The sequence below is a fragment of the Arachis ipaensis genome, chromosome B3 (assembly GCF_059453495.1).
Source record: "Arachis ipaensis isolate K30076 ecotype BB chromosome B3, ASM5945349v1, whole genome shotgun sequence".
Taxonomy (NCBI): domain Eukaryota; kingdom Viridiplantae; phylum Streptophyta; class Magnoliopsida; order Fabales; family Fabaceae; genus Arachis; species Arachis ipaensis.
Genome location: NC_142438.1, coordinates 8,204,399 through 8,228,177, shown reverse-complemented (window position 1 = coordinate 8,228,177; position 23,779 = coordinate 8,204,399). Strand labels below are relative to the sequence as shown.

Sequence of the window (23,779 nt, the reverse complement as noted above, 5' to 3'; positions counted from 1 at the left end):
ATCACTGTGATTCCATTCCCCAATCCTGCACATATTCACTTTCCTTTTTTTTTCTAGCCCTCAAACCCCATCCCAACCCTTCCTTTTTCCTTCCCCGTCTACCCTCCCCTGACCAATATTCCAATCCCGTGAGCCCAGCTGCGATATCCCTCCCTTCCAACCCTCTTCCCTATAAGTCCAGTCCCAACCCACCTTGACCGAATACCCTACCCATTCCCTGATCCCCTCCCTTTTTCCCTTTCCTAACTATTTCCAACCCTTCCTTTTTCCTTCCCCAGACCAACCTGTGAACGCTGCTCCTGCCTTGTTTCATTCCTTCCCAACAAAGCCCCTCACCAACACCCAAACCCACCCGTGATCAAGCCATCCCCCCTCACCTATATAAAGACCCCCCTTCCATTCCATTATCACACAACAACAGATTAGTCCTTTTCTCCTTCCCCAAGCTAACTACACCCAGCCAGATCAACCCCCTGCCTATATAAACACGTCCCCTCTTCTATACACATAACCACCCCCCCCCCCCCCCCTTTTCTTTCATTACCCCACCTATTTTTTTAATTTATTTATTCAGTGTAATTCAAAAAAAATAATTTAATTTAATTTTACTTCATTATTTTAGTTTTCTTCATCTTTTACTCTCTGTCTTCCTCTTTGTAATTCTCTAATTTGCTCAAGGACGAGTAAAAATTTTAAGTTTAGTGTTAGCCGCTTTACTTGTTATTTTTCTATTCACCGTAATGGCACCAAAAACTATTGCGTCCTCAAGGAAGAGGAAAGACAAAGAGCCAGTCACCAGTTCTTATAATGCACAGAGGTTCCGCTCCAAGCTCCATGAAAAACACTTTTATGAGAATACTTACAAGAAGGCTGTAACTCCCGAAGTGAGATTTGCACTTCAACCGGATGAATATTCAGAAATTCAATTTCAGATTCAGAGGAGAGGGTGGCAATTTCTGTGCAATCCGCACACTGAGGTTGGACAATTGATGGTCCAAGAATTTTATGGCAATCTCTGGGTCATTTACAAGGATGTTGACGGGGTCAATAAAAAGAACTACCAAAGCTATGTGAGAGGAAAGATCATTGATTTCAGTCCAAAAAGCATCCGGAAAGCCCTCCATCTGCCACCTCCAGATCATATATCTGCTTGCTACAGTGAGAGGATGCATAGAGATCAACAACTGGAGCAAGTACTTGAAGAAATATGCATTCCAGGTTCTCGGTGGAGAATAGGTGCAGAAGGGAAGCCGAACCAACTAAAGAGCACTGATCTTCTCCCTATAGCTAGGGGATGGTTAGACTTCATTCGAAGGTCTATCATGCCAACTAGCAACCGGTCCGAATGCACTGTGGATCGGGCTGTTATGATTCACTGTATCATGAAAGGAGAAGTAGTGGAGGTAGAGGACATTATTCCAGAACAAATATATAACATTGCCTCCAATCCTCTTAAGAAGGCTAGGCTTGGTTTTCCACATCTGATTTACCGCCTATGTGAAGCGGCAAAGGTAAAGGTGGATAATGACTTCCCCATTCCTGTTGAGAGGCCAATTACTAAGAAGACCATGGAGTATCTTAGGGAACACCACAGGGTCCCCAGAGAAGATCAAGCTGAGGAAGAAGCTCAACAGAACCATCCTCTATTACCTCAGGGGCATTACTTCCCACCTCAGGAGTACTGGCAGCAGCTTACATCTTCTATTGAACAGATGAGAATCACAGAGGATAGTCGTTGGCAACAATTCAATGCATCCATGGAGCAGATGAGGGTGACACAAGACAACCGTTGGGAGTATCTCACCTCCACCCTTGATCAGATGAGGGCTGCCCAGGACTCTCAACGCCAGGAGATTTCCCAACTGAGAAAGGACTTTGGCCATTTGAGAGGATCATATGGACCACAGTCAGAGGAGAGAGATCCCCACCATGGAGACTGATGTGGTTTAGTCCCCTTTCACTTTCTGTTATATTCTGTTATTATTATGTTATGTTCCTATTTTCTGCCATTTTGTCTTAGTGTCTGTATAATCTTTAGTATTTCAATTCTTATGTTCTAGTTTAATTTTGCTATTTTTAATTCTGCATTTAGTTTTAAAAAGTTGTCTCGTATGCTGTTCATTGAGCTTGATTCTAAAGAAAAAAAAAGTGATGTATTGCATGAGAAATTGAGTTGTTATTAAAGAGTAGTCTTATTTACTTAAATGTGGTGGTATTATCTGTGATTCTGAATGTATGATATAAACAGTGCATATTTCAATTTGAATCAAAGGATATTGATGCATGAGGATCAAGAATTTAGAGAACTATTATGAATTCTCTGAAGTAAACAAAAGCTTAATCCTTGAAGCAAAAGAAAATAAAGAAAAGCAGGGTCCAAAGCTCTGAGCATCAATGACTAGAGAGGTCAGACATGATTAAAAGTTCAAAGAGTTGTTTCCCTAGTCATATGCTTGTCGTGTAAATGTGTCAAGTAATCCTTGAGACAGAGTACTAAGAGTCGAGATCAAGTGCATTTAACAAAGTATACCAAAGGCTTTGAGCACCACTATCTGGAAGTAACTGAAAGAAAAATCAGAACCAAAAGAGAGTTTCCCAGTTAAATGCTTGTGGTGTTTTTGTGTCAAGTAAAGCTTGAGACAAAGCATTTAAAGTCACGGCTAAGCTCAAGGTGCAAAGCACTAAAGAAAAGAGAATGAAAAAATTTTGCTGTGTTCAATGATTAATCCAAGGTAAAAAGGCTAGAGAATTCATAATATTATCCGGACTCTAATTCCAAAGGACAATGACATTCCTCAGATTCAAAGGATAGTGAGATGCCGAACTTATTCAGAATTGCAGTATATAAACTCCACTTTAAGAAGAGACATGAGCTTAATTGAGTACTCACTTTTCGTGCAAATTCACATCCTAAACCTATATTAGTTTTGGTTGCTTGAGGACAAGCAACAGTTCAACTTTAGTGTTGTGATGCGTGAGCATTTTTTCTATCTTTTCCTAGTGAATTTGCATTCGAATTGTTAAGTTTAATTAAGATTTAAATACCTTTTAGTCACTATGAATGCTATTTTGAGTTGTGTGCAATTCTGTTTATTTCAGGTAGCATTCGGATGGATTTAACGGAGTTTTTATAGAAGAGAAGAAAGTGAATGATGCTATTCCATGACCTCCTGGCACTCCACCGGGAATAACTTGAGTTACAAAGGTCCAATTGACGTGATTCCACTGGCATTGGAAAGCTAACTTCCAGAGCTTTTCAACGATGTATAATAGTATACATTTCTTCTCCAACATATTCAGCCATACTGGCGCCTAACTTGGCAATTCTCAAGTTAGGCGCCAGAAGAAGAATAAAGCCTCGCTTGCTGCCAAGGTGGCGCCTAACTTTAGAATTCTGAAGTTAGGCGCCGAGACAAAAGAGACGCGTCCAAGCTTGCTGCCATAGTGCCGTCTAACTTGGGATTTTTCAAGTTAGGCGCCAGCTCAATGATTCACAATGATCCCCACGTCTCAATTGAAGTTGCACGAAGAAGTTTATTTAATTTTGATTAAAACTTTAATTTGTTTATAAATAGAAAAAGATATTATTTAGTTTTAGAAAATATATTTTACATTAATTAGGATTAGATATAAAAAGGGAAAAGAATCATTCCTTCGGGCTCTTCTCTCTTCTCTTACCTCATTTCGCACTTTACAGTTTTTCAGAATTCTTGTTTTTTCTCTGAACCATGAGCAACTAAACCTCCACTGTTAAGGTTAGGAACTCTGTTTATTCTATAGATTAATACTATTGCTTTTCTATTTTAATTCATGTATTGATTTCAAATTCAAGAATTGTTTTCGTTCTTCATCTTATGAATTTGGGTGGAACGGAAGTATGACCCTTATTCTAATTGAGTTTTTGTAAACCTTGGAAAAGCAATTTACCTGAACAACATCTTGAAAACAAATTCTCCTAAATCACTAATTATCTGGACTTAACTGGATACGTGACATATAATCCTCTTATAATTAGGGTTTCTGTGGCACATAAACTAGTTTTGAACTTAACCCTCTAATTGGAATCAAGTGACCAAGGAATTGACAGTTGATGAAGGTTAGAGGAGACAAAAAGGTCTAAGGAATTAGAGTTTAGTCACATATAGTTTGCCATGAATTGAATCTTACATGATTAAAATAGTTGGTAAAAAAAGTTAATCTGAAAAATAAATATCTCTGAAACCTTAACTGTTTTCTCATATATATTTCACAATCCGTTTACTGCTTGCTTTCTGATCTTCTGAATTTACTGTTTAATGCAATTGAGACCCAAACACTCTTTTCTACTTGTCTAACTAAGTAAATCACTCAATCATTGTTGCTTAGTCCATCAATCCTCATGGGATTGACCCTCATTCACTTGAGGTACTACTTGGTACGACCCGATGCACTTGCCGGTTAGTTTGTGAGTTATAAATTCCGTACCAGTAAACTAAGAATTATGTGGATCAAAACATATCCCATCGGTTCTCTACTGGTACAATACCTCTTGCAATGTGAACTATCGACCATGGAATACTTCTAATTGCTCTTAAATAATTCGAGGCAAGAGAGGACCACATTTTTTTTTTTACAATACCTTCCTGTTACCACTAGTTCTTGGAAGTCACAAAGTATGTTCCAGCAATTAAGCCAATCATTCCACATAACTAAAGAAGTACTAAACAATACAGCAAGTATAGAGATTAGTTTGTTAACCAGGTTCATACATAAGTAATAACAACATGAAAATATACAATCATCCAAAAAACAATTTGAAATAAAAGGTCAAAAGAAAATAAGAAATGTTGAGACTTGAGAGAATATAAAAGTGGCTCATAGATATGAAATTGCAATAATCCTTGTTAATAAATTTTATCTGTGTAGATACATCATTCTTCCTACGAAGTAGGAAAGAACAAGAGAGAAAGCAGATAATCTACAATGTTAGCCTATGATTTCTTTACAAAATTGAGTTGGATAATTGACCATCTATGTTCGATCCTCTCCTATGACTTATGCAACTGAGAAGTGATCTCAAGGAAGACATCTTCTTTGCAAGGTATTGTGAGCCCACCCATTGGGTGGTCAAATCCAAATTCTTGTTCAGCATGACTTAGTAAGTCTTGAATTGAAGGTTGACTCAAGAATGATATAGGAATCACAAATCGCTTCTTTTGATTTTCTCCTACATAAACTGCAAGGTGACCCTTTGGGATGTCATTGCGCCTTTGAAGACCAGGCAAACGGAAACCCATTGTGAGAGAACAATTTGGAAAAACTTCTGTTGAAAGTATTTGATGCTTAGACAATGCAGAGGAATTTACTTGTATGTGACTTCAACCATGACTATCTATATATATAGAGCACTTTCAAGATCACTTTGAAATGCTGATAATTGAAGAAAAGCTATTTGAATGGGGTATACAAAGAGACATGGCCGTGAAGGATCACATGGCAGTGTCTAGGATGTGTTTCAATATAGATGAAGAAATTGTGTGTGACTGAATGACCAACACCTACTGCTTATCTGAACAGTCAGCTGGTTGGCATACATTTTGGTCCACAGATTTCAAACAATCACTCTGATAGAAGTGTATAGATATGTGTGTGTAGCATATCAATCTAATTAAAAAAAAAAATATGTGAGATGTCTAAACCATGTCTACTAGCATTGAAGTGACTAAACAGCAATCAATGCATGAACAAGCATTAGGTTTCACGTATGAAAATGTCTTTAATCTTCAAATGGTGGGGTTTTTGTTCTCCTATCCAACTTCCTAAAACTTGAAAGATACTTGCAAGACAATACCATGTGATCCCGTGTCTCTCATGTAGACCCCATCGTACCCGGATTGGAATAATTCATTAGGGAATTGGTTTACAGACTCTTATGAACTATATATACACTATTCTCTTGTGATCTCAAGCAACACAAATCACTTGCATCCAGAAGTATTATAATTCATATAATTTCATTCTCATACAAGTCCTTTCAGATCAATACATTTTTTTGTGTGTGTGAAGAACAAAAAGACAATGGGTTTCCGCATACCAGGTATTAGAAGGGCATCAATTAGTACAACTCAAGCAGCTTCAAAGGGGAGTGAAGTCCCAAGAGGCTATCTTGCAGTCTACATTGGAGATAAAATGAAGCGGTTCATAATTCCTATCTCATACTTGAACCAACCATTGTTTCAAGAATTACTAAGTCAGGCAGAAGAAGAATTTGGGTATGATCATCCAATTGGTGGTCTTAGAATTCCATGCCTTGAGGATGAGTTCCTAAAGCTCACCTCTCTCTGGAAGGAGTTGTAAATCATTTAGACAGAGATAGATTAGCTGAGGCAAATGTACAGAAGGCACTTTCTTTTTACTGTAAAGATTTTTCATTTAATCTCTTCTTTTTGTCATTTCTTTGGAATTGTAAAAATTTATTGCAATGAGAAAGTTATGATACAACAATGTTGGAATACTAGGCTTTCGTCCAATCTCTATGGTTTCTAATATTTTCAAGCAGTATTAGTTGGAGATTTATCCTGAAAAGTCCAAGGCATTCATGCGCTCAGGCTGGCATGTATTGAAAATAAAAAGGGGGGGGGGGGGGGGGACAAAGGCACTACAGTGATAAAGGAATTCAGGGGCAAAAACTTAGAAGAGAACATTTGACAAACATATAAGCTAAATTACTAACTCAAAAATAGTAATTTAAAAAATAACAATTTTTGAGAGAAGATCAACATCATACTTAGCTCCTTGGTATTATCATTTGAATGTAAGAGAAACTAAACTCCAAAAGAGCATAGAGCCAGAAGCCCACCACTTACCGTTGGGCACATGTAAAAATCATGAAACATTAACAATGATCAGAAGAATCAATATGGATGACAAACCAAAGAACTCACAAGCTTAGTGAACTGGGTCAGAGGGTTGTTAAACATTCATTGAAGGGAAGCTCCAAAAGTTTCTGGTCTGCCACACAGCTCACGTAAGAGCAAGGAAACGATAGGTCGCCAACCAAGTTCGAAATTTTTATGTGAAGTTTGTGACTTCCTGCAGACTTAGTAAAGAACAAAGAAAATGGCTAAATATTTAATAGGCAAATAAACATAGAACTCCTAGTTTTGCTATAACATGATTTTTTTTTTCTTTCAAAATTTTCCAATTAGGCCACTAAGCTCATTAGAATGAGAAAAATATGGAATCGTAGAGCACTGTAGTTGACCTTCACACCATGTAGCAACGAAATCTCATAAATACAGCCTTGATCATCGAATTTTGGGAATTCAAGGCATAGCTAAAACTATAGCTGAGAGTAAGAGAGAAAATCTATAGGTATGCATATAGTTATTGGCATCCGTTACTTCAATCACAAAAACAATTTTTTCACCGAGATATTTATCTTTCTCTCAGGTCTTAGGAAAAATTCTCTAGCTCTATATATGCTACGATAAGGAATTTAGTTCTCGCCTTCAAAATTTATTCAAACAGTCAAATATGGCGTTCTTAAAGCAAGTAGCTCTGCTCATATAAGCTCCTACTTGTTGGGAGTGCGAACATTTGTATTGACAAAGAAAGTAGTTGGGTAATTGAATTCATTATCAATTTTCATCATACAAAAAGGAATTTGTCATTCTGATATCAATACTAATCTATTGTACAAAAATGTATACTAATCTATGTCAGTCTCCTACAGTGTAAGTTTCCTCGTCAATTCAAACGAGAAGTGATTTGCTGGAAGACATGTTCACTGCAAGGAATTGTGAGACCTCCCATGGGATGATCATATCCAAACTCTTCCGCAGCTTGATTCAACAAGTCTTGGAATGAAGGTTGATTCAAGTATGAAATTGGGATGACATATCGCTTTTGTTCTTCTCCAACATACACTGCAAGATACCCCTTTGGGACTTCTACAGATTTTGAAGCCGCTTGGCTAGTAGAGAATGATGCCTTTCGGATAATAGGTAAACGGAAACCCATCTTTGTGTAAATAAGTGAGAAGAAAAACAAGAGAAAGCTCTCAAGTTTAAGAAGAATGTGTTTGTGTTGATGCTCTAGAGTGCCAATGAGTTGTGTTGTTTTTGAAGGCAAGAGCAAGTGTATTTATAGATCTTAATATCCTTCAGAAAACTGTTTAAGAGATGAATGATTGCTGAAGGGGGTTAAAGGATGGGAAGCATAAACACGAAAGATCACATGGTGATGTCTTAGAGACCTCTACCAAGAATTAAGCAGTAGCATAAGAGTGCATACCCCACCCTCTCAAAGAATGGCCAATAGAGCAGCCACTCACAATCAAAAGAGATAAGATCAACTGAAACCTTATATCTGTTCATGTCTTAATTGGTTTTCAACATCTTAGTAGACATGCTTAAGGCATGTGACATTTTTTTCAAATTAATAATGCAACTCAATACTAGCAAGTAGCTGCCAAGTGCTAACTAAGGGAAACAAGAGAACCCGTAGCATACTAGCATGATCACAAGCCAGTGTCACCTGAAATATTCATAGTGCTCAAAATCCTAATCCAACACTTGAAAAAAGCATATCCCCAATAAGCAGCAAACATATCAGAAACAGTAACAATATTATCTTACAATTATTTTTGAATTATTGCATTTTTTCCAACTCAATCCAGCAAAATTCCAATATCTGCACCTCTTAGTGGTTTGATTTAGGAATTCAGGGGCAGAAACTTAGAACACAGTTGACTGGCACAGAATTAAAGTCAGCAATTCAATACTAATAAAACTATTTTTAAAATTGAGGGAAAAATAAACATCATCCGCGGTTCGTCAAAAAAAATTATAATTTGAACATAGTAAAAATCAAACTCGGGAAAAAGCATAGAGTAACAAGTTGTGTCATTTCATAAGTAGTAGAATTGATGCAACACAATAAACAATGATCAGAGAATGGAATGAGTGTACCACTTACCCAAGAGGTTGGGAAAGCTCCTTGAAGTCGAAGGGAAGTTCCAGAAGCTTCTATTGCGTTTCCCAGCTCAAAAGTTCATGGAAAGTTTGTAACTTTCTTCGGATCATGGGTTGGGTAGGTAAACTAAAATAAGGAGCTTCATAAGTTAGCAATGCATTTTTTAAAATGAGTCCATATTTATTAAAATTTAATATAATTTTATATATTAATAAATATTTAGATTTATTTTTATATTTATATTGATTATAGTCTTTTAAAATTTTAAAAATTATTTTATTAAATATAATTCTTAATATTTGTATTTACTAAAAATTATTTTTAGTTTGATTTACTAAATATAGATATTATAATTTTTAAAAAGTAAAAGCCTCAGTGTGAAGATTAGAGAAATTGGTTCAATGTCTTATTTCTAAATTCTACAGTAAATAAATAGCCTAAAAAGTTAACTAATTAATATCTTAAAAGTAGTCATAAGTAAGATTACTTAATAAATGAAAAAAATTGATAAATTTACTATAAAAATAATAAAAACTTTAAATTTTTGAAACTCCAATAAAATCTTTCTATATTAAACATATTAAGAAATGTGTTTAGTGAAATTTTAATAAAAAAATGGAGAAAAAAAAAAGTTGGTTACTTTTCTCTTCTGTCACAAGAAAACTCTGAACTGTATGAAGCACAAGTATTACCACATGACTTGTGAGACAAGTGTGATCTAAGAGAAATTTTTAGTGGTTCATAAAGGATCTCATAATCTAGTGTTTGTGTCCATGTTTATACTTATAGTTTAAGTTTGGTTTAGTGTTCAGATCAAAATACTTCAGGAATATAATCTTAAATTTGTTCACAGATAAATCAGGTTTCTTATGTTTTTTTTTTTTCTTTTGCAGCAAAGTAACTAAGCTCATATAATCTCCTTCCTAAGTGCATGAAGAAGTGAAGTGAACAATGCTATAATAATAAACTCAAAAACTTGAGTAATTGAATTCATTCTGACATTCTCAATCTGAGATTATATAAAAATTAATTAAAAAACAGAAGGCATGCTCTTTGAACTTGCCATTCTAATGTTCTATACTAATCTACTGTATACAACATGTGTATGCTAATCTATGTCAGTCTTCTATGGTGTGAGATTCATTATCAATTCAAGCGGGATGTGATTTGTTGAAAGACATCTTCACTGCACGGAATTGTGAGACCTCCCATGGGATGATCATATCCAAACTCTTCCTCAGCTTGACTCAACAGGTCTTGGAATGAAGGTTGGTTCAAATATGAAATGGGGATCACAAAACGCTTCTGGTTTTCTCCGACATACACTGCAAGATACCCCTTTGGGACTTCTACAGATTTTGAAGCTGCTTGCCTACCTGAGAACGAGGATGTTCTTCGAATAGCAGTTAAACGGAAACCCATTTTCAGTGTATAATATGTAAAAAGAAGAACAATGGAAAACAGTTCTCAAGTTTAAGAGAAGATTGTGTTTTAGTTTTGATGCTTAGAAGTGCCAATGAGTTTTTGTATTTATAGATCTTAAGGCTCTTTGTTGGAAAACTATTTCATGAATGAAAGGTTGTTGAAGTGGTTAAAGCATTGGGGTCCATACACATAAGAGTTCACATGGTTCTGTCTTAGAAAAGTGGTTAAGAGTAAATGCTCTCAAACCTAGACCTTATATTTGTTCATATCTTAATTAGTATTCCATATTTTCCTAAACATGCTTTAGACATGTCACATTTTCTTCTTCATGTTGCTAACAAATTCAATGCTAATATTAAATAGATAGCTGCCAAGTACTAACTAATATCTATATGCATGAAGCTTGTCTACCATTGAATAACTACACAGCAATAAATGCATGAATCAACAACAAACAATAGTGTTCACCTATGCTAATCAATTGAAATAATCTGTTTCCCATTGTCTAAGAAGGTAGGGTATGTTCCCACATATAATTTCATGATCTTTCAAAAGGGACATATATGGCAATACCATATGATCCCTTTCTTATGTAGTCCCTACCATAGCCCCATTAGAAACCATTCATTGAAGAACTTATTTTCACAGGATCAAGCATAATAATGCATCTATATATACACCTAATTCCATGGTTTCTCAAACAACACAAGGTCATTCAGATATTTCTTTCTTACAACTAGTTTGAGATCAATATTCATTACCTTGAGATCAACAATGGGTTTTCGCATTCCGGGTATTAGAAAGGTATCATCTTCTGCAGTCCAAGCAGCTTCCAAGGGGTTTGATCAAGTCCCAAAAGGCTATCTTGCTGTCTACATCGGCGATAACATGAGGCGGTTCATGATTCCTATATCATACTTGAACCAACCTTCTTTTCAAGACCTACTAAACCAAGCAGAAGAAGAATTCGGATATGATCATCAGACTGGTCGCCTCACAATACCATGCAATGAGGATGAGTTCCTAAGGCTCACCTCTAAGCTTGAAAAGTTATAAATAATCATGTTTGATGCAGAGACTTAGATTTTGACAGAGGCAAATGTACAGAAGGCACTTTTCTTTTATCTAAACATTCCCCATTTTTTGTTTCTTCCTTGAATCAATCATTCTTTTGGAAGTGGTACAATGAATTTGAATAAGAAATTATGGTAAGATATTGTTGAACTACTTTTTTGTCCAATTCTACAGATTCTAATAATTCATCAGTGTCATTATATATTAAATTCAACTTAGAGATCAGTAATTATTTCTTAAGAAATACACCAAACATAAATTATTAAGCTAAGACCTTGTTAGCACATAAAAATCATGGAACTAGAGTCTTTTAACTTGTTTAATTATAATGAAACTTGCTATAAACATTCTTCTTGAACTCAGTTAATACATATAAAAGAATTATTGCATGTTACTCATACATAAGAACAGAAATTTTCTAAATAATTGAGGTTGGCCACATGACAATATTGTTAGGTATTCAAAGGCTTTAGCCTCAAATCATTGAGATTAGATTTGGACAGCGAATAATCAGGTGAGTTTTGGCTGGAAATATGGGTATAAACTATTAAATATCCATTTATACTAAATGATTAATATCTTATTATTCTAATTAAATTGTTGACACTAATCTTTAATTAATTTAATAATTGACCCAGCAAGTCTTTGGAAAATTGACCAGATACCATTGTATCTACATCTGTCACATTATCGTGTAGGACCACCCATTGGTTGTTCCTTGATCTTAATTAATTTTTTTTATAATCTTTACAACTAATATTAATCAATCATAAGCTTTAATTTAATACTTGTACCTCACGTTATCACTAAACACTGCCTAATTCTCTATATGCCACTGCTTTATTCCAAATCAAAATCACCCCTAAAGTCTTTGCTATCTATAAATACACAACATATTCTAAGCTTCTTCCAACAACACACTAAATTCAAAACAAAAAAATTAAGAAGAGAATTTTCATTTTTTCTTTCTTTCTTTCTTTCTTTCTTTCTTTCTTTCTAAGTTCTAAACAACAATACTTTTTGCAATGGCTATTCGTTTGCCTAGTGTTTTGAGTGCTAAGCACATTCTTCGCCGGCAAGCTTCCGCGACATCAATGGAAGTTCCCAAAGGATACTTCGCCGTGTATGTAGGCGAAGGCGAAAAGAAGCGATTCGTCATACCAGTGTCAGTTTTGAATCAACCTTCTTTTCAAGAACTACTTAGCATTGCAGAGAATGAATTTGGATTCAGCCATCCAATGGGAGGACTCACAATTCCATGCTCACAAGATTTGTTCATGAGTCTCACATCTACCTTATGCTAGATTCTCATGAACAACCTCCAAAAGTATATAAATATATGTCCTGTTTCTTTCTTTTTTTTTTTTTTCCTTTGTTTTTTTAATGAGGATGGATCATATTTTCTGTTTTTGCCTTGAAAGCATGGGTTTGGAAAAATTTCAACCCATGTAAGGTTTCATTTATACAGTGATATGATACCTCTGATAATACAAATGTAATATTTGATATGTACTTTTCCTTTTTCTTTTTTTAAATTTTCCTCTTGTTTGTGCCAAATGTGAATTTGGCTTAGAAACAATACTGCTAGAGAGAAAATGGAATGTTTTAGTTATTTAATCCATTATGGTTGTAGTATTTGTTTCTTTTTCCATTTTTTTTCCTTTAGTTTCTTATGTATGAACATGAAGCATTGCTGAATAAATTTCCTATTAATGTGGAAATTGAAATAACTTTATAATGTTAGAAATTGTGTTGGATCAAGCAAGGCAAGTATTCAAAAATAATGAAAGAGGGTATTCTAGTAAGAAGCAAAGTGCTAATTCTTCAACTGTCAAAAATAATATTAAGAACAGAATACATTCTTGGGTTTTTCTAGCAAGTATTCAAAATTATAGGGAAAACAATTAGAGTAATTCTCCACATACAAGTGATTTTTCATACAAGTTATACAAGTCATTTATAAACACGCCGTTTCACTTTTTTTTGTGCTTCTTTTTCTTCTTCTTCTTTCTCCGTGCTTCCTCTAACTCTTCCTCTTCTTTCTCTGTGTCTCTTTTTCTTCTCTTCCTCCCTCTTTTTTTATTGAAATTTCTTCTCCTCTTTTCGTTTTCTCTTTCTCCTTCATCAAAATCACCAGAAAAAACGAAGAAACATTATTCAAGGTACGATTTCTTACCTTCTCTTTCTCCTTCTTCTTCTTCTTGCTACATGTTTTTCTTCCTCTTCCTGTTCTTCTTCTTCATTTACGTGCTTTTCTCTTTGTTTTCTTTTTTCGTTATTCTCGGTTTCCATTGTTTTTTGACATCAAGCTCTGAAATCGTTTTTGAAGAAGAAGAAGCAGCAGCAGAAGATGAGGAGGAAAAAGAGAAAGAGTTCTGAATTATGCATAAGGTGTACTTCAACGAATTTTTGGTGTATTTCTTAAATTCTTTGGGTGTATTTTTGTAATCCTTTCGGTGTATTTCTATAATTCTTTGGGTGTATTGATTTCAAGAAGAAATATACTGTCTCTCCCTATATTGGGTGTATTTCTTAAATCCTTTGGGTGTATTTCTTAAATCCTTTGAGTGTATTTCTGTAATCCTTTGGGTGTATTTCTGTAATCGTTTGGTTTATTTCTGTAACTGTTTGGGTGTATTTCTGTAATCCTTTGAATGTATTTCTATAATCGTTTGGGTGTATTTTTGTAATCGTTCGGGTGTATTTTTGAACTTCCATCATCTTCAAAACAATTTCAAAGCTTGATTTCAGAAACCATGAAAATCGAAAAAAACAGAAGGAGATCGAAGACAAAGAGAGAACGCTTTTCCATACAAATCATACAAGTCATTTATATTCACGCTTCTGCTTCTTCTTCTTCTTCTGCTTCTTCTTCTTCTTCTTCTTCTGCTTCTTCTTCTGTAACGCGCATGTTAGGCCCAACTTGTAAAACTTGTAAACAAAAATGACTTGTATGTGTAGCACTTTTCAAAAAATTATTACTTTATTACTGCCACTAAATATTGTGAGTTTCAAATTAATTAAATCTCGTATCTAATTTTTTTTTTTTTTTAAATGAGTCAACTTGTTAAGAAACTGTAATTACAGTTAAAACAATTCTAATTCTTAACTAATCTCTATATGCCCAATTCTAATTTTTTTTTTAGAATTTTTCATTTTATAAACCTTTTTCAATGATAATTTGAATGCTTATATAAGTTTAACATTTTCTACATATTTTAAATAAATTTTCTGAAATTTTTTTTCACAATATTTTCGGTATATCAAAAATTAATCTATCACATCAATGAATTTATATTTTCCATATATAATATACAAAGCAGAATTTGAATTTTAACACTTACTTAAGTCAATAAGTGAATTAATTACTCCATGAACTTAAGTTGGATAATTTTTTTATTGGTGACTAAACTTTTTATTTATTTATTTATTTTTATCAGAATTTTTGTTATTTTTTATTTAGTTATTTTTATTTATATCTTTGTTTTTAATGTAATCAAACAAAAAATATAAATATTACATTAAAAAAGATACCAGGCCCTTGGTTGGGCCGTTCAGAACTTTTTAACACACTTGAGAATTGGGCTCAATTTACGCCCAAAAAATAAACAAAAAAACCGAAGAAACACAGGAAACGACGTCGTCAACGACAGAAAGTGCGCAATTTCGGTAGAGACAGAAACCCTAGCCAAAGCAAATTGCTCCGATTGATTAAGCGTTTGATCTGAGAGACTGTGACGAAGTCGTTAGATTGATATGACCAACAGCTCATCCTCGAAAAAGCACGGTCAAGATCAGCCTGAATTAAGTGGTCCTACCCCCAAGTCTCATCGAACCAAAATGGGAAAATCCGAAGACACCGATAAGAAGGTAATCCCTTTCTCTCCATTCTGATTCCGGAAACAACAAAATTTCAAAAAGCAAAATAAAAACCCCATTTTCCACAATCCCTAAACAATGATTTCGTTCTGGGGTAATTAAAGCTTGCAGCTTGGTTTGTTTCAGTGGTTTCAATGCTGAAGCTTTGATCTGAGTTTAATCTGAACCTATCATAAGAACTACGATTTTAACATGGAAAAACAAACACTGCAGAAGCAGAACGGGAAAAAAAATGATATTTGGAATTAATCTAGTTTATTAAAAGTGACTCTTTATTTTTATTTTGACTGTTTAGTGTGACCAATAAAACCATTCATGGTTTTGTGTAGAACTTAGGTAAGAAGCTCAAAGATGTAGAAATAAGTGTTCCAATAGTGTATGGGAATATTGCATTCTGGCTTGGGAAAAAGGCTAGTGAGTAAGTATCACTCATTACCAAATGTTTTTATTATTATTCTCAAATTAAAGAGAGAATGTGACAATATTTGTGCTGTACAAGGTATCAGTCACATAAATGGACTGTGTATGTTCGTGGAGCATCAAATGAGGACCTTGGGGCAATAGTAAAGCGTGCTGTTTTTCAATTGCATTCAAGTTTTAATAATCCCACACGAGTTGTGGAGTCGCCGCCTTTCGAGTTGTCGGAGGCGGGATGGGGTGAATTTGAAATTGTGATCACACTTCATTTCCACAGTGATGTTTGTGACAAGCCTTTAAACTTGTAAGTTGCTCTGTACTGTTCTTTTTATCGGGTAGCTGATTCAGGGCAATAACAGTAGTGTCTTAAGGCATTTGTTGATACTTTCTAATTTCTTGATTTGTTCAATGAAGAAGTTCTAACTCTGCTGGAACAATTTGCATTAAGTGCTTCACTTAATCAATAGAGATAAGCTTGGATGAGTGTAAAGTTAGTTTTATGTCATGTTATGGTAGGTTGGTTTTAGTGCAGCTGTATAATTCAAGTGCTTGATCTTAATGATGTACTAAAGAGCTTTCCAACTGGCATTCATTAGTCATGTGAAATTGCAGACTATTTTCTTTGTGAAATGTGCAGTAATTTCTGAATCTTGTATTTTATTGAAGTGTACTATATACACAGATATCATCACTTGAAATTGTATCCAGAGGATGAAAACAGCTCCATGTCAACAAAGAAGCCTGTTGTCGTGGAGTTATATGATGAGATAGTTTTTCCTGATCCATCGGAGGCTTTTTTGTCCCGTGTGCAAAACCATCCAGCAGTGAATGTGCCGAGATTGCCCCCCGGGGTTACCTTGCCTCCACCAAGTATGTTACTTAACGGTTGCCAGTATTCTCTGCAGCTTTCTTTCGTTTCATGTTTGAGTTAACTAAATGTATAATACAAATGCAGTACCTGTTGAGGATGCAAGTAAAAGAAGGAAAGGCGATACCAAAGATCATCCCTTAAGCCAATGGTTCACAAATTTCTCAGAAGCAGATGAACTCTTGCAGCTTGCAGCAGCTCGTCAGCAGGTATATACCACACAGTACCATCAGTCACATTTATATCATATAACCTATTGTGGAAATTAGGGCTTCTTTTGATGCCTTGATGTTAAGTTTTTATGAATCTAAATGAGTCATTGACAGACTTTGCATGCATGGAGAATTTTATCTCAGATGTTCTGATCAAGACATTTGTTCTCCCAATGATGTTTACGGATTATTTTTGTGACTTGTGTCTTGTACCTCTGCAGCAAGACCACTGTAAGAAGGTGGAGTCTATGATGCCTATGGTTATGGTGGTTATGGTGGCTATAAAAGTGTAGTCAAAATTGAAGTGACACTTTTTTTTTTATATTTTGGTAACACTTTTTCTTTTATTTTTTAAATTAAAAAGCATTTTTAAATAGTAAAAAAACCGTTACTTTAATTCTAGCAAACCTTTTAAGGCACCATAGCCACCATAGCATAGGCATCCTAGCATGCACTTGTAAGAATTACCACTTTGGAATATTAGCACAGAATGCACTACCGTATATCCTTGATTAGGTTATTTGCTGTGCTGATCTGTCATTGTTTGGGATGCTTGATTGTAATTGAATTATTTAGTTTAACTTCTCAAGAAAGGGGGGAGACATTATAGTTTTATCTAATTGCTCCTATATTGCACCACTTCTCTGATTATTCATAATCAAAGGATTTAATTTTGTCATCCGTTATCATCAAATGCATAAATTGTGCATTAGCTTTCCTTGAATTCAGTGAGTGACTCTGTCATCTATAAACCATCTAAGAAAACTAATATTCTGAGCTGACAGTTATTTCATCCTTCGAATGCCTTCTCTTAGGTTCAAGCTCATATTGCTAAACTCAGACGACAGATTAGTTTGATAGATGGGCAGCATCATCAATACTTCAAATCTTCTTCCGACCAGTAAATGTACAATTCGGATCTTTAAGGTTTGTTTTCGAATTAGTGAGGTGGCAGAGGAATGAGTCGAGTGTGTGTTTTCCTGATGCTAGTTTCTCTCTAATTCTCTTCGGCTGTGTAATCATTGATTTCATTTTTGTCTGCGTTGTTGTAATTGTCTAAGATTAGTTTGTCCCTGCCAATAAACAAGAGGCCAAATGTGTATGATTTGCTCCCAAGAGTTAATTTATTTATAATTTTATATAATATACATTCAGCATAGTTAAAAAAGTTTTAGTAGTATGCTAGTGTCAGAATAGTAGGCTAAAATTTCCCCTGCTTTCTTATTTACCATCTTTTTTTTTTTTCTTTTTGAAAATTCTCAAAATGATACACACTTGTGAACTTGTTCTATTGAATCTTGATATATACACATGTAAGCTATATTTGGTAAGTGTAGTTGTGTATGCACAAGAGTGAATTTTCTCAGTTGAATTGTATCCTTTGCATTGAATAGCTTGCACTAACTTTTATTTATTTATTTATTTTCATTGTTTAATGGTGTTGATCTTACAAGCAAGACACTGTAGCTTGCATTACATTCATTGTTTGGGTGTGATGTGAACTAGGGGATAGAAGTGGACTTTTCAGGGTTTTGCCATTAATGTGAAACTCAACTTCCAGCCACGTTGTTTTTGGTAGGTTTTAATAATAATACCAATGAGTCTCCTTAGTTTGTGTCCCTTTGAGTTCGTATATTGGGCAGAGTGGCAGACCAAAAATACCAAGCACAAAGACATGGTAGGTACAATGCATATACATTATACAATACATTTTAGGGCTTTAGTCCCCCATTTTTCATAAATAGTTTATATCAAAACAAATGCTTGTATAATATAGTAAACATCATAGGAAGAATAATGGATGATATGTTTTGTTTATTCATGGGCATGGCTTAATGATGTGTTTTTGGTTAAAGAGTTGTAATCAGCGAGCAATGTATTATGACTTGTTTATCAATGTGGTGTTAAAATTAAAATGTAAATCTAATAAACGTATTAAATTCTACATAATGAAAAAAATAGTTTATCCTTAAATGTTCCTTCCGAAATAAGAAGTGTTACATTTATTGTTAATTAAATAAATTTTAATTCTTTATTTATTATACTTTTTTATATCAATAATTTAGATTTAGAATTTAACGTTTAAAATTTAGGATTTAAGATATTTTATTTTTTTGTCTCTTTTCTTGTTTATCATAACAATAAGTTAATTTTCATAGAGCAGTGCACTCCTTATTTTTTCTAAAACGCATTAGCATGGAAAAAAGTTTTAATTTACATCAAGAATGGCAAAATTTTTCATTTTTCAATTAACATAAGATTTGGCACAATAGTAAATATATAAGTCCCTTAAACCAGGGATTTTGGGAAACTTCAGTTAGATTTGATTAGATTAGTCAAGTTTCTTATAACAAGAAACATCACCACTAAATTATGAGTTGATCTAGTGGTTAGTTCATTAGTTCGTTTAAGTAAATATTAGATATTCGAATATCATTTTGTGTATGTAATAATTTATTAACCCTCAAATGGATTTGCGATCCACAACAAATTAGTCATTCACTTGTCATAGTATGAGGAGAAAAAAACAAAAAGAGAAAATGGAAGAACATCACCAAGATGTAAAGTTTTCTAACTACTTGGCATATAACGTTTGTAGTGTTTTTTTTTTTTTTTTTGTGTATTATAAAGAAGGTTCAAATCATGAACACTCGAGAAGGGGAAATCTAGCCAATTGAACTAGCCTCAGTTGACTTAACAACATAGTTTGTAGTTACTTTTAGTCCTTTAGATAGTCATTACTCACTTCCATGTATTTTTTTATGGCTTGCTTTTGAGTACAATTTGATTCCATTAAAGTTTTCTATAAAAAGGACATAAAGTGCAAATGCAATTAAAGCTACAATTTGCTATGAACAAATCAATTTAGAGGTTACCTTGGAGAGTGAAGGGTAGGCATTATCAAACGGTTGGAATGGTGTGAGTGTGAGAGTGAGTGAGAGAAGGGGCAAGGCCAATGTCAATGGCAAATGCAATTTGATTATTTTTTTTGCTTAGAGGCAAGAGTAACATGGCCTTCATGTGCCAAAGTATAGGTCAAGTCCCTTTCAACTTAAAAGAATATCCCTTATTATCCTTATTTCATCAAAATTGGTGGCCCTTTCAACTTTCTCACCCAATTTTCTTTAAAATAAAAAATATATAAATATATATAGTATAAATTATTAAATTATAAATTTCTCCTCTATTTTAAAGTTTATTTTCTTCAAATAATCTCCTTCGCAGAACATGAAGAGTATATGCAAGGAAAGTGATACCAAATTACCTGTCTTAGTATGTATCCTACATATTACATCAAAGAGAATCTTTTATTTTACTCTCTTTTTTTTTTTGAAAATAAAATTATATATTAACGCCAATATTGTACTGTACACAGTACAGGGTGGAATTAATTTAACCAATCCAAATTAATTTAATAAAATTAAGACTCCACGTAAATGCATGCCGGACAATGCCGTATACGAATCACAAAATTTTTAACCTTTCAAAGAATAATAAATTAATAATATCACTTTCTAAACCTTGGAAACATGTTAACTAACGCAACGAAATTGTGGCGCACATTGGATATAATTCATGTCTTATTACAAAATAATGCTGTGGTCATGGTTTAGAAAGGACCACATAGTGAAAGAAACTTCACAATGTTGTTGACATACACACTCTTTTTATTTTATTTTATTTTATTTTTTTCTAGTTAGAAAACATTGTAGTTTGATAATCAAATTAATGTGGGTAGATAAATTGACAAGCATGATCAAAGCTTTTATTACACTGAGGCTGGGGTTGTATTTATTATAGTCATTCTAATTAGAACAATTAATGTGAATGTCTTCGAAGAAATGAACCAACCAACCAACCAACCACGTTCTTGAGTATGACCTCTCTATGCTTCTATTCACTTTTCTCGACAAGCTTTCCTACCTTCTTATCATTTGCTTTTCTTAAATAATATAATAATAATAATAATAATAATAATAATAATAATAATAATAATATATTTGTGAAGATTAAACAAAAATCTTAACAGTAACAAAACCAGAGAAACCAATTTAGATTAGTCAAGTAGATAATTTATTCGTTTACTTAAGTAAATATGAGAAGTTCGAATCATGTCTTGTTAATATAGTAATTTATTGGTAAACGATAAATTTTTAAATATAGTTTAGATTCATAATAAATTAATTTTTAATGTCCATGTAAGAGTGATAGTCAATTGTAATAGGGTTAAGTACGATTTTGGTCTCTAAGATATAGGTCGAAAATTTTTTTCGTCTTTAACTTTTTTTTTTTGTATACAAAATCGTCCCTAAGATTTAACTTGATTTTAAAATCGATCGTCCTTACCTTAGGAACCAAAATCGTACAGAAGTAACGGCAGAAGTGGAGGCAAAGGTGGATCGTGGACAGCTTTCTTAGCTTCTTCTTCCCTTTTCCGTTCTTTTTCTTTCCTTTTTCCTTTACAAGAGAGAAATACTGTCTTTCTCTTTTTTTTTTTTCAAATTTAATAATTTTCTTGTTATGAATAATTTGGTCCAAAATTTTAATATTTAAGTAAAAATAACGATTTTTAAGAACGATTTTATATGCAAATTAAAAAAAAAAGTTAAAGACAAAAAAATTTTTGACTTATACCTTAAGAACCAAAATTATACTTAACTCATTATAATATTGTATATTCACAAAAATGGAAGGTTATGAAGCATGCCCTCTTCTAAGAAGAAAAAAGGTGATATGAATAATGCATCGTAATTTTCTTTGTGGTTAGGTTCACTAGCCAAAGAAAAGTGTATCATCTAATATTACACGTATATAAGCTACAATTTTTTTTTTTTTTGAATTGGTAGCTAGATTATATATTATAGAATCGGAGATTATTATATATAGGAACATTATTTCTAAGTTCTTATTATATTTGATCACATCTAAAATAAAAGTGAGTCTTATTTTGTTTATGAATTTGATCAATTTCATTATTGTATTAAACTATTAATATTTTTCTAACATAAAAAGTGAAAGATTATTAATTAGCTCTTCAATGGAAGTTATTGGTAGTTATTTATAATTAGTTGTATTCTAATAAGTTAAAATAAAAATTTGTACCTTACTAATAATGTTTAGGTGTATAGAAGACATCACACATGGTGCAATAGAAGTGGGACATGTACTATGTTGCAAATAAAATGATAATATAAATGTGGCAGACCTGGTGATGAATCATAATGTAACAAGAAAATGGTCAAGCAAGCTATTAAGAACTTTTCAGGCTATATTATACAAAATTATTTCAAATTTATATGTTGCATTTTGAACTTTGAAAGTAAAAGTGAAATCAATAATAATAAAATAAAATAAGAAATTTGAAAAAGATGGACGAATAAGACTGTGAGAGACACATGGGATGCTGCAAAAATGGTTTGATTTTTTCACTGAATCTAATATTATCTGTCATGTTTGTGTGTGTCTCTGATCTCTGATCACTGCACATTATCACAAAGACCAAAACAACAGGGAAAAGCAAACACATTACCAGGTTGTACTAATGAGTACAATTTGATCAGAACAACACATGAGCAATTTCTTGTTTCTTGAATATTGTCACAAACAATCACACATGCCGCAATTAACTTGCTGTTTTATACTACTACATATATTTTTATTTTTATTTATATCAAATTCAAATATTAATTCCCATCTTAAATAAGGCTTTTTCTTTGTATATGGAAGTAAAAGTAGTGATATACTTTAACATTATAATTTTTTGTGTTTTTTAAAAGTGTGAAAGATACATAAATCGAAAGGTCCAATTTCTATACTTCAAATTTTTTAATTTTTTTTAACAGAAATTCCTCAGTCTGATTTCTGTCCTATTTCACAAATTCCTCAGTCCAATTTCTGTATTCTCACAAATCGAACGGTCTGATTTCTGTACTTCTCACAAATCGGATGGTTCGATTTTTGTTTATCTAATTAAACGGTTTTACATTTGAGAATAACACCACATCAATCCACATTTTGAAAAAACACCCTTACTATTCCAATATCAAAAACAAAATCTGTTAAACTACCGTGGCTCTTTTTTTGTTTTAAGAAAATATATAGATGTCCCAAATTTGAAATGAACATCACAATAATATATTAACTTTGCATTGTTATAATTTTTAATGTGAGAAAATTTAAATGCAAGAAATTAATATATGGTACATAAGCCTATGCACTAAAACCAACTGCTACATACATGCATGCAAAGAGATCATATATATGGTCAAATTAAATCAGTACCAAACAAAACAAAATTTAAGTAAACGAAACTATATTAAAAGCTTTATTAGGTCAAACGATGATAGAAAGGTAGAAAGTCTTCCAAAAGTGATTATGAAGATTATTATTGAAGTAATTTCGGTCCTTCAAAGTGACTGAATAATACGATAATGCAAAAAAAAAAAAAAGCATAAACTTGTTAATAAATATTAACTATTTTTAACTTTTTTTTTTTTTTGCTTATCAAATATTTTTAAAATGATAACCCTTTCATGGCCTCTAATAATAAGCTAAAGAATTATCATCATATATTGTGTTAACTAGAAAGTGACAAGATTTCGTCTTAGTTTTGAACGTATAATTGCCAACCCCAATGCTAACTACTAGCTATAGAGAGTAGAAAAAATAAATAAATAAATAGTCCAGCTCCAAAGCTATTATTATAGTCGTTACTTTATAGCGAATTATCATGTTTTTGTGTAGGCACAAAAAAAAAGTTGATAATGAGGAGGAACTTGATATAATAAAGAAACAAGCATATGTAGAATTGAGATTCCAAAATTGATCAAACAGAATAAAATTACTAGTTATTTAAGTGGTAACTGTAAACATGATATTAACTACATAAATTAATTTGACTGAAGATATATATATATAAGGATCAAATCCGATTCTATGCTTCATATTT

At 33.1% G+C, this 23,779-nt stretch overlaps 8 protein-coding genes across 9 annotated transcripts; 5 read left to right on the top strand and 3 right to left on the bottom strand.

Moving 5' to 3' along the window:
• Positions 1–2,205, top strand: LOC148569743 (uncharacterized). Its single transcript, XM_088508094.1, has one exon. It carries the CDS (start codon positions 741–743, stop codon positions 1,938–1,940), a length of 1,200 nt encoding a protein of 399 aa, XP_088364220.1. The 5' UTR covers positions 1–740; the 3' UTR covers positions 1,941–2,205.
• A 2,630-nt stretch (positions 2,206–4,835) lies between these two features.
• LOC148569742 (auxin-induced protein 15A-like) lies at positions 4,836–9,074 on the bottom strand. The gene is made up of 2 exons (XM_088508100.1): positions 8,959–9,074; positions 4,836–5,302 (listed from the first exon to the last, which is right to left on the bottom strand). The coding sequence occupies exon 2, from the start codon at positions 5,274–5,276 to the stop codon at positions 5,028–5,030; it is 249 nt and encodes an 82-aa protein (XP_088364226.1). The 5' UTR covers positions 5,277–5,302; positions 8,959–9,074; the 3' UTR covers positions 4,836–5,027.
• LOC110269924 (auxin-induced protein X10A-like) lies at positions 6,058–6,463 on the top strand. The gene has a single exon (XM_021117992.2). The coding sequence runs from the start codon at positions 6,058–6,060 to the stop codon at positions 6,334–6,336; it is 279 nt and encodes a 92-aa protein (XP_020973651.2). The 3' UTR covers positions 6,337–6,463.
• On the bottom strand, positions 7,517–9,095 carry LOC110269926 (auxin-induced protein 6B-like). 2 transcript variants are annotated; one of them, XM_021117993.2, is made up of 2 exons: positions 8,959–9,095; positions 7,517–8,517 (listed from the first exon to the last, which is right to left on the bottom strand). In XM_021117993.2, exon 2 carries the CDS (start codon positions 7,999–8,001, stop codon positions 7,729–7,731), a length of 273 nt encoding a protein of 90 aa, XP_020973652.1. In that variant the 5' UTR covers positions 8,002–8,517; positions 8,959–9,095; the 3' UTR covers positions 7,517–7,728. The 2 variants fall into 2 exon arrangements, with proteins under 2 accessions (XP_020973652.1, XP_088364221.1); XM_088508095.1 differs by having other exon boundaries at positions 7,517–8,732; positions 8,959–9,021.
• Positions 9,096–9,895: 800 nt separating this feature from the next.
• LOC107628811 (auxin-induced protein 15A) lies at positions 9,896–10,475 on the bottom strand. Its single transcript, XM_016331415.3, has one exon. It carries the CDS (start codon positions 10,375–10,377, stop codon positions 10,102–10,104), a length of 276 nt encoding a protein of 91 aa, XP_016186901.1. The 5' UTR covers positions 10,378–10,475; the 3' UTR covers positions 9,896–10,101.
• A 583-nt stretch (positions 10,476–11,058) lies between these two features.
• LOC148569741 (auxin-induced protein X10A-like) lies at positions 11,059–11,558 on the top strand. The gene has a single exon (XM_088508752.1). The coding sequence runs from the start codon at positions 11,155–11,157 to the stop codon at positions 11,434–11,436; it is 282 nt and encodes a 93-aa protein (XP_088364878.1). The 5' UTR covers positions 11,059–11,154; the 3' UTR covers positions 11,437–11,558.
• An 822-nt stretch (positions 11,559–12,380) lies between these two features.
• LOC107628810 (auxin-responsive protein SAUR22-like) lies at positions 12,381–12,888 on the top strand. The gene has a single exon (XM_016331414.3). It carries the CDS (start codon positions 12,480–12,482, stop codon positions 12,756–12,758), a length of 279 nt encoding a protein of 92 aa, XP_016186900.1. The 5' UTR covers positions 12,381–12,479; the 3' UTR covers positions 12,759–12,888.
• A 2,214-nt stretch (positions 12,889–15,102) lies between these two features.
• LOC107628797 (transcription initiation factor TFIID subunit 14b) lies at positions 15,103–17,974 on the top strand. The gene is made up of 6 exons (XM_016331401.3): positions 15,103–15,324; positions 15,663–15,751; positions 15,833–16,054; positions 16,433–16,620; positions 16,706–16,827; positions 17,646–17,974. The coding sequence occupies exons 1-6, from the start codon at positions 15,211–15,213 to the stop codon at positions 17,733–17,735; spliced, it is 825 nt and encodes a 274-aa protein (XP_016186887.1). The 5' UTR covers positions 15,103–15,210; the 3' UTR covers positions 17,736–17,974.
• Positions 17,975–23,779: the final 5,805 nt, after the last annotated feature.

What these genes read in the sequence shown, in the direction of transcription:
- LOC110269924 (XM_021117992.2), top strand. Translation starts at nt 6,058, where the DNA reads ATGGGTTTCCGCATACCAGGTATTAGAAGGGCATCAATTAGTACAACT.
- LOC107628811 (XM_016331415.3), bottom strand. Translation starts at nt 10,377, where the DNA reads ATGGGTTTCCGTTTAACTGCTATTCGAAGAACATCCTCGTTCTCAGGT.
- LOC148569743 (XM_088508094.1), top strand. Translation starts at nt 741, where the DNA reads ATGGCACCAAAAACTATTGCGTCCTCAAGGAAGAGGAAAGACAAAGAG.
- LOC148569741 (XM_088508752.1), top strand. Translation starts at nt 11,155, where the DNA reads ATGGGTTTTCGCATTCCGGGTATTAGAAAGGTATCATCTTCTGCAGTC.
- LOC110269926 (XM_021117993.2), bottom strand. Translation starts at nt 8,001, where the DNA reads ATGGGTTTCCGTTTACCTATTATCCGAAAGGCATCATTCTCTACTAGC.
- LOC107628810 (XM_016331414.3), top strand. Translation starts at nt 12,480, where the DNA reads ATGGCTATTCGTTTGCCTAGTGTTTTGAGTGCTAAGCACATTCTTCGC.
- LOC148569742 (XM_088508100.1), bottom strand. Translation starts at nt 5,276, where the DNA reads ATGGGTTTCCGTTTGCCTGGTCTTCAAAGGCGCAATGACATCCCAAAG.
- LOC107628797 (XM_016331401.3), top strand. Translation starts at nt 15,211, where the DNA reads ATGACCAACAGCTCATCCTCGAAAAAGCACGGTCAAGATCAGCCTGAA. An exon ending in CCGAAGACACCGATAAGAAG is followed by an intron (nt 15,325 to 15,662) that starts GTAATCCCTTTC and finishes GGTTTTGTGTAG; the next exon opens with AACTTAGGTAAGAAGCTCAA. An exon ending in TGTGACAAGCCTTTAAACTT is followed by an intron (nt 16,055 to 16,432) that starts GTAAGTTGCTCT and finishes CTATATACACAG; the next exon opens with ATATCATCACTTGAAATTGT.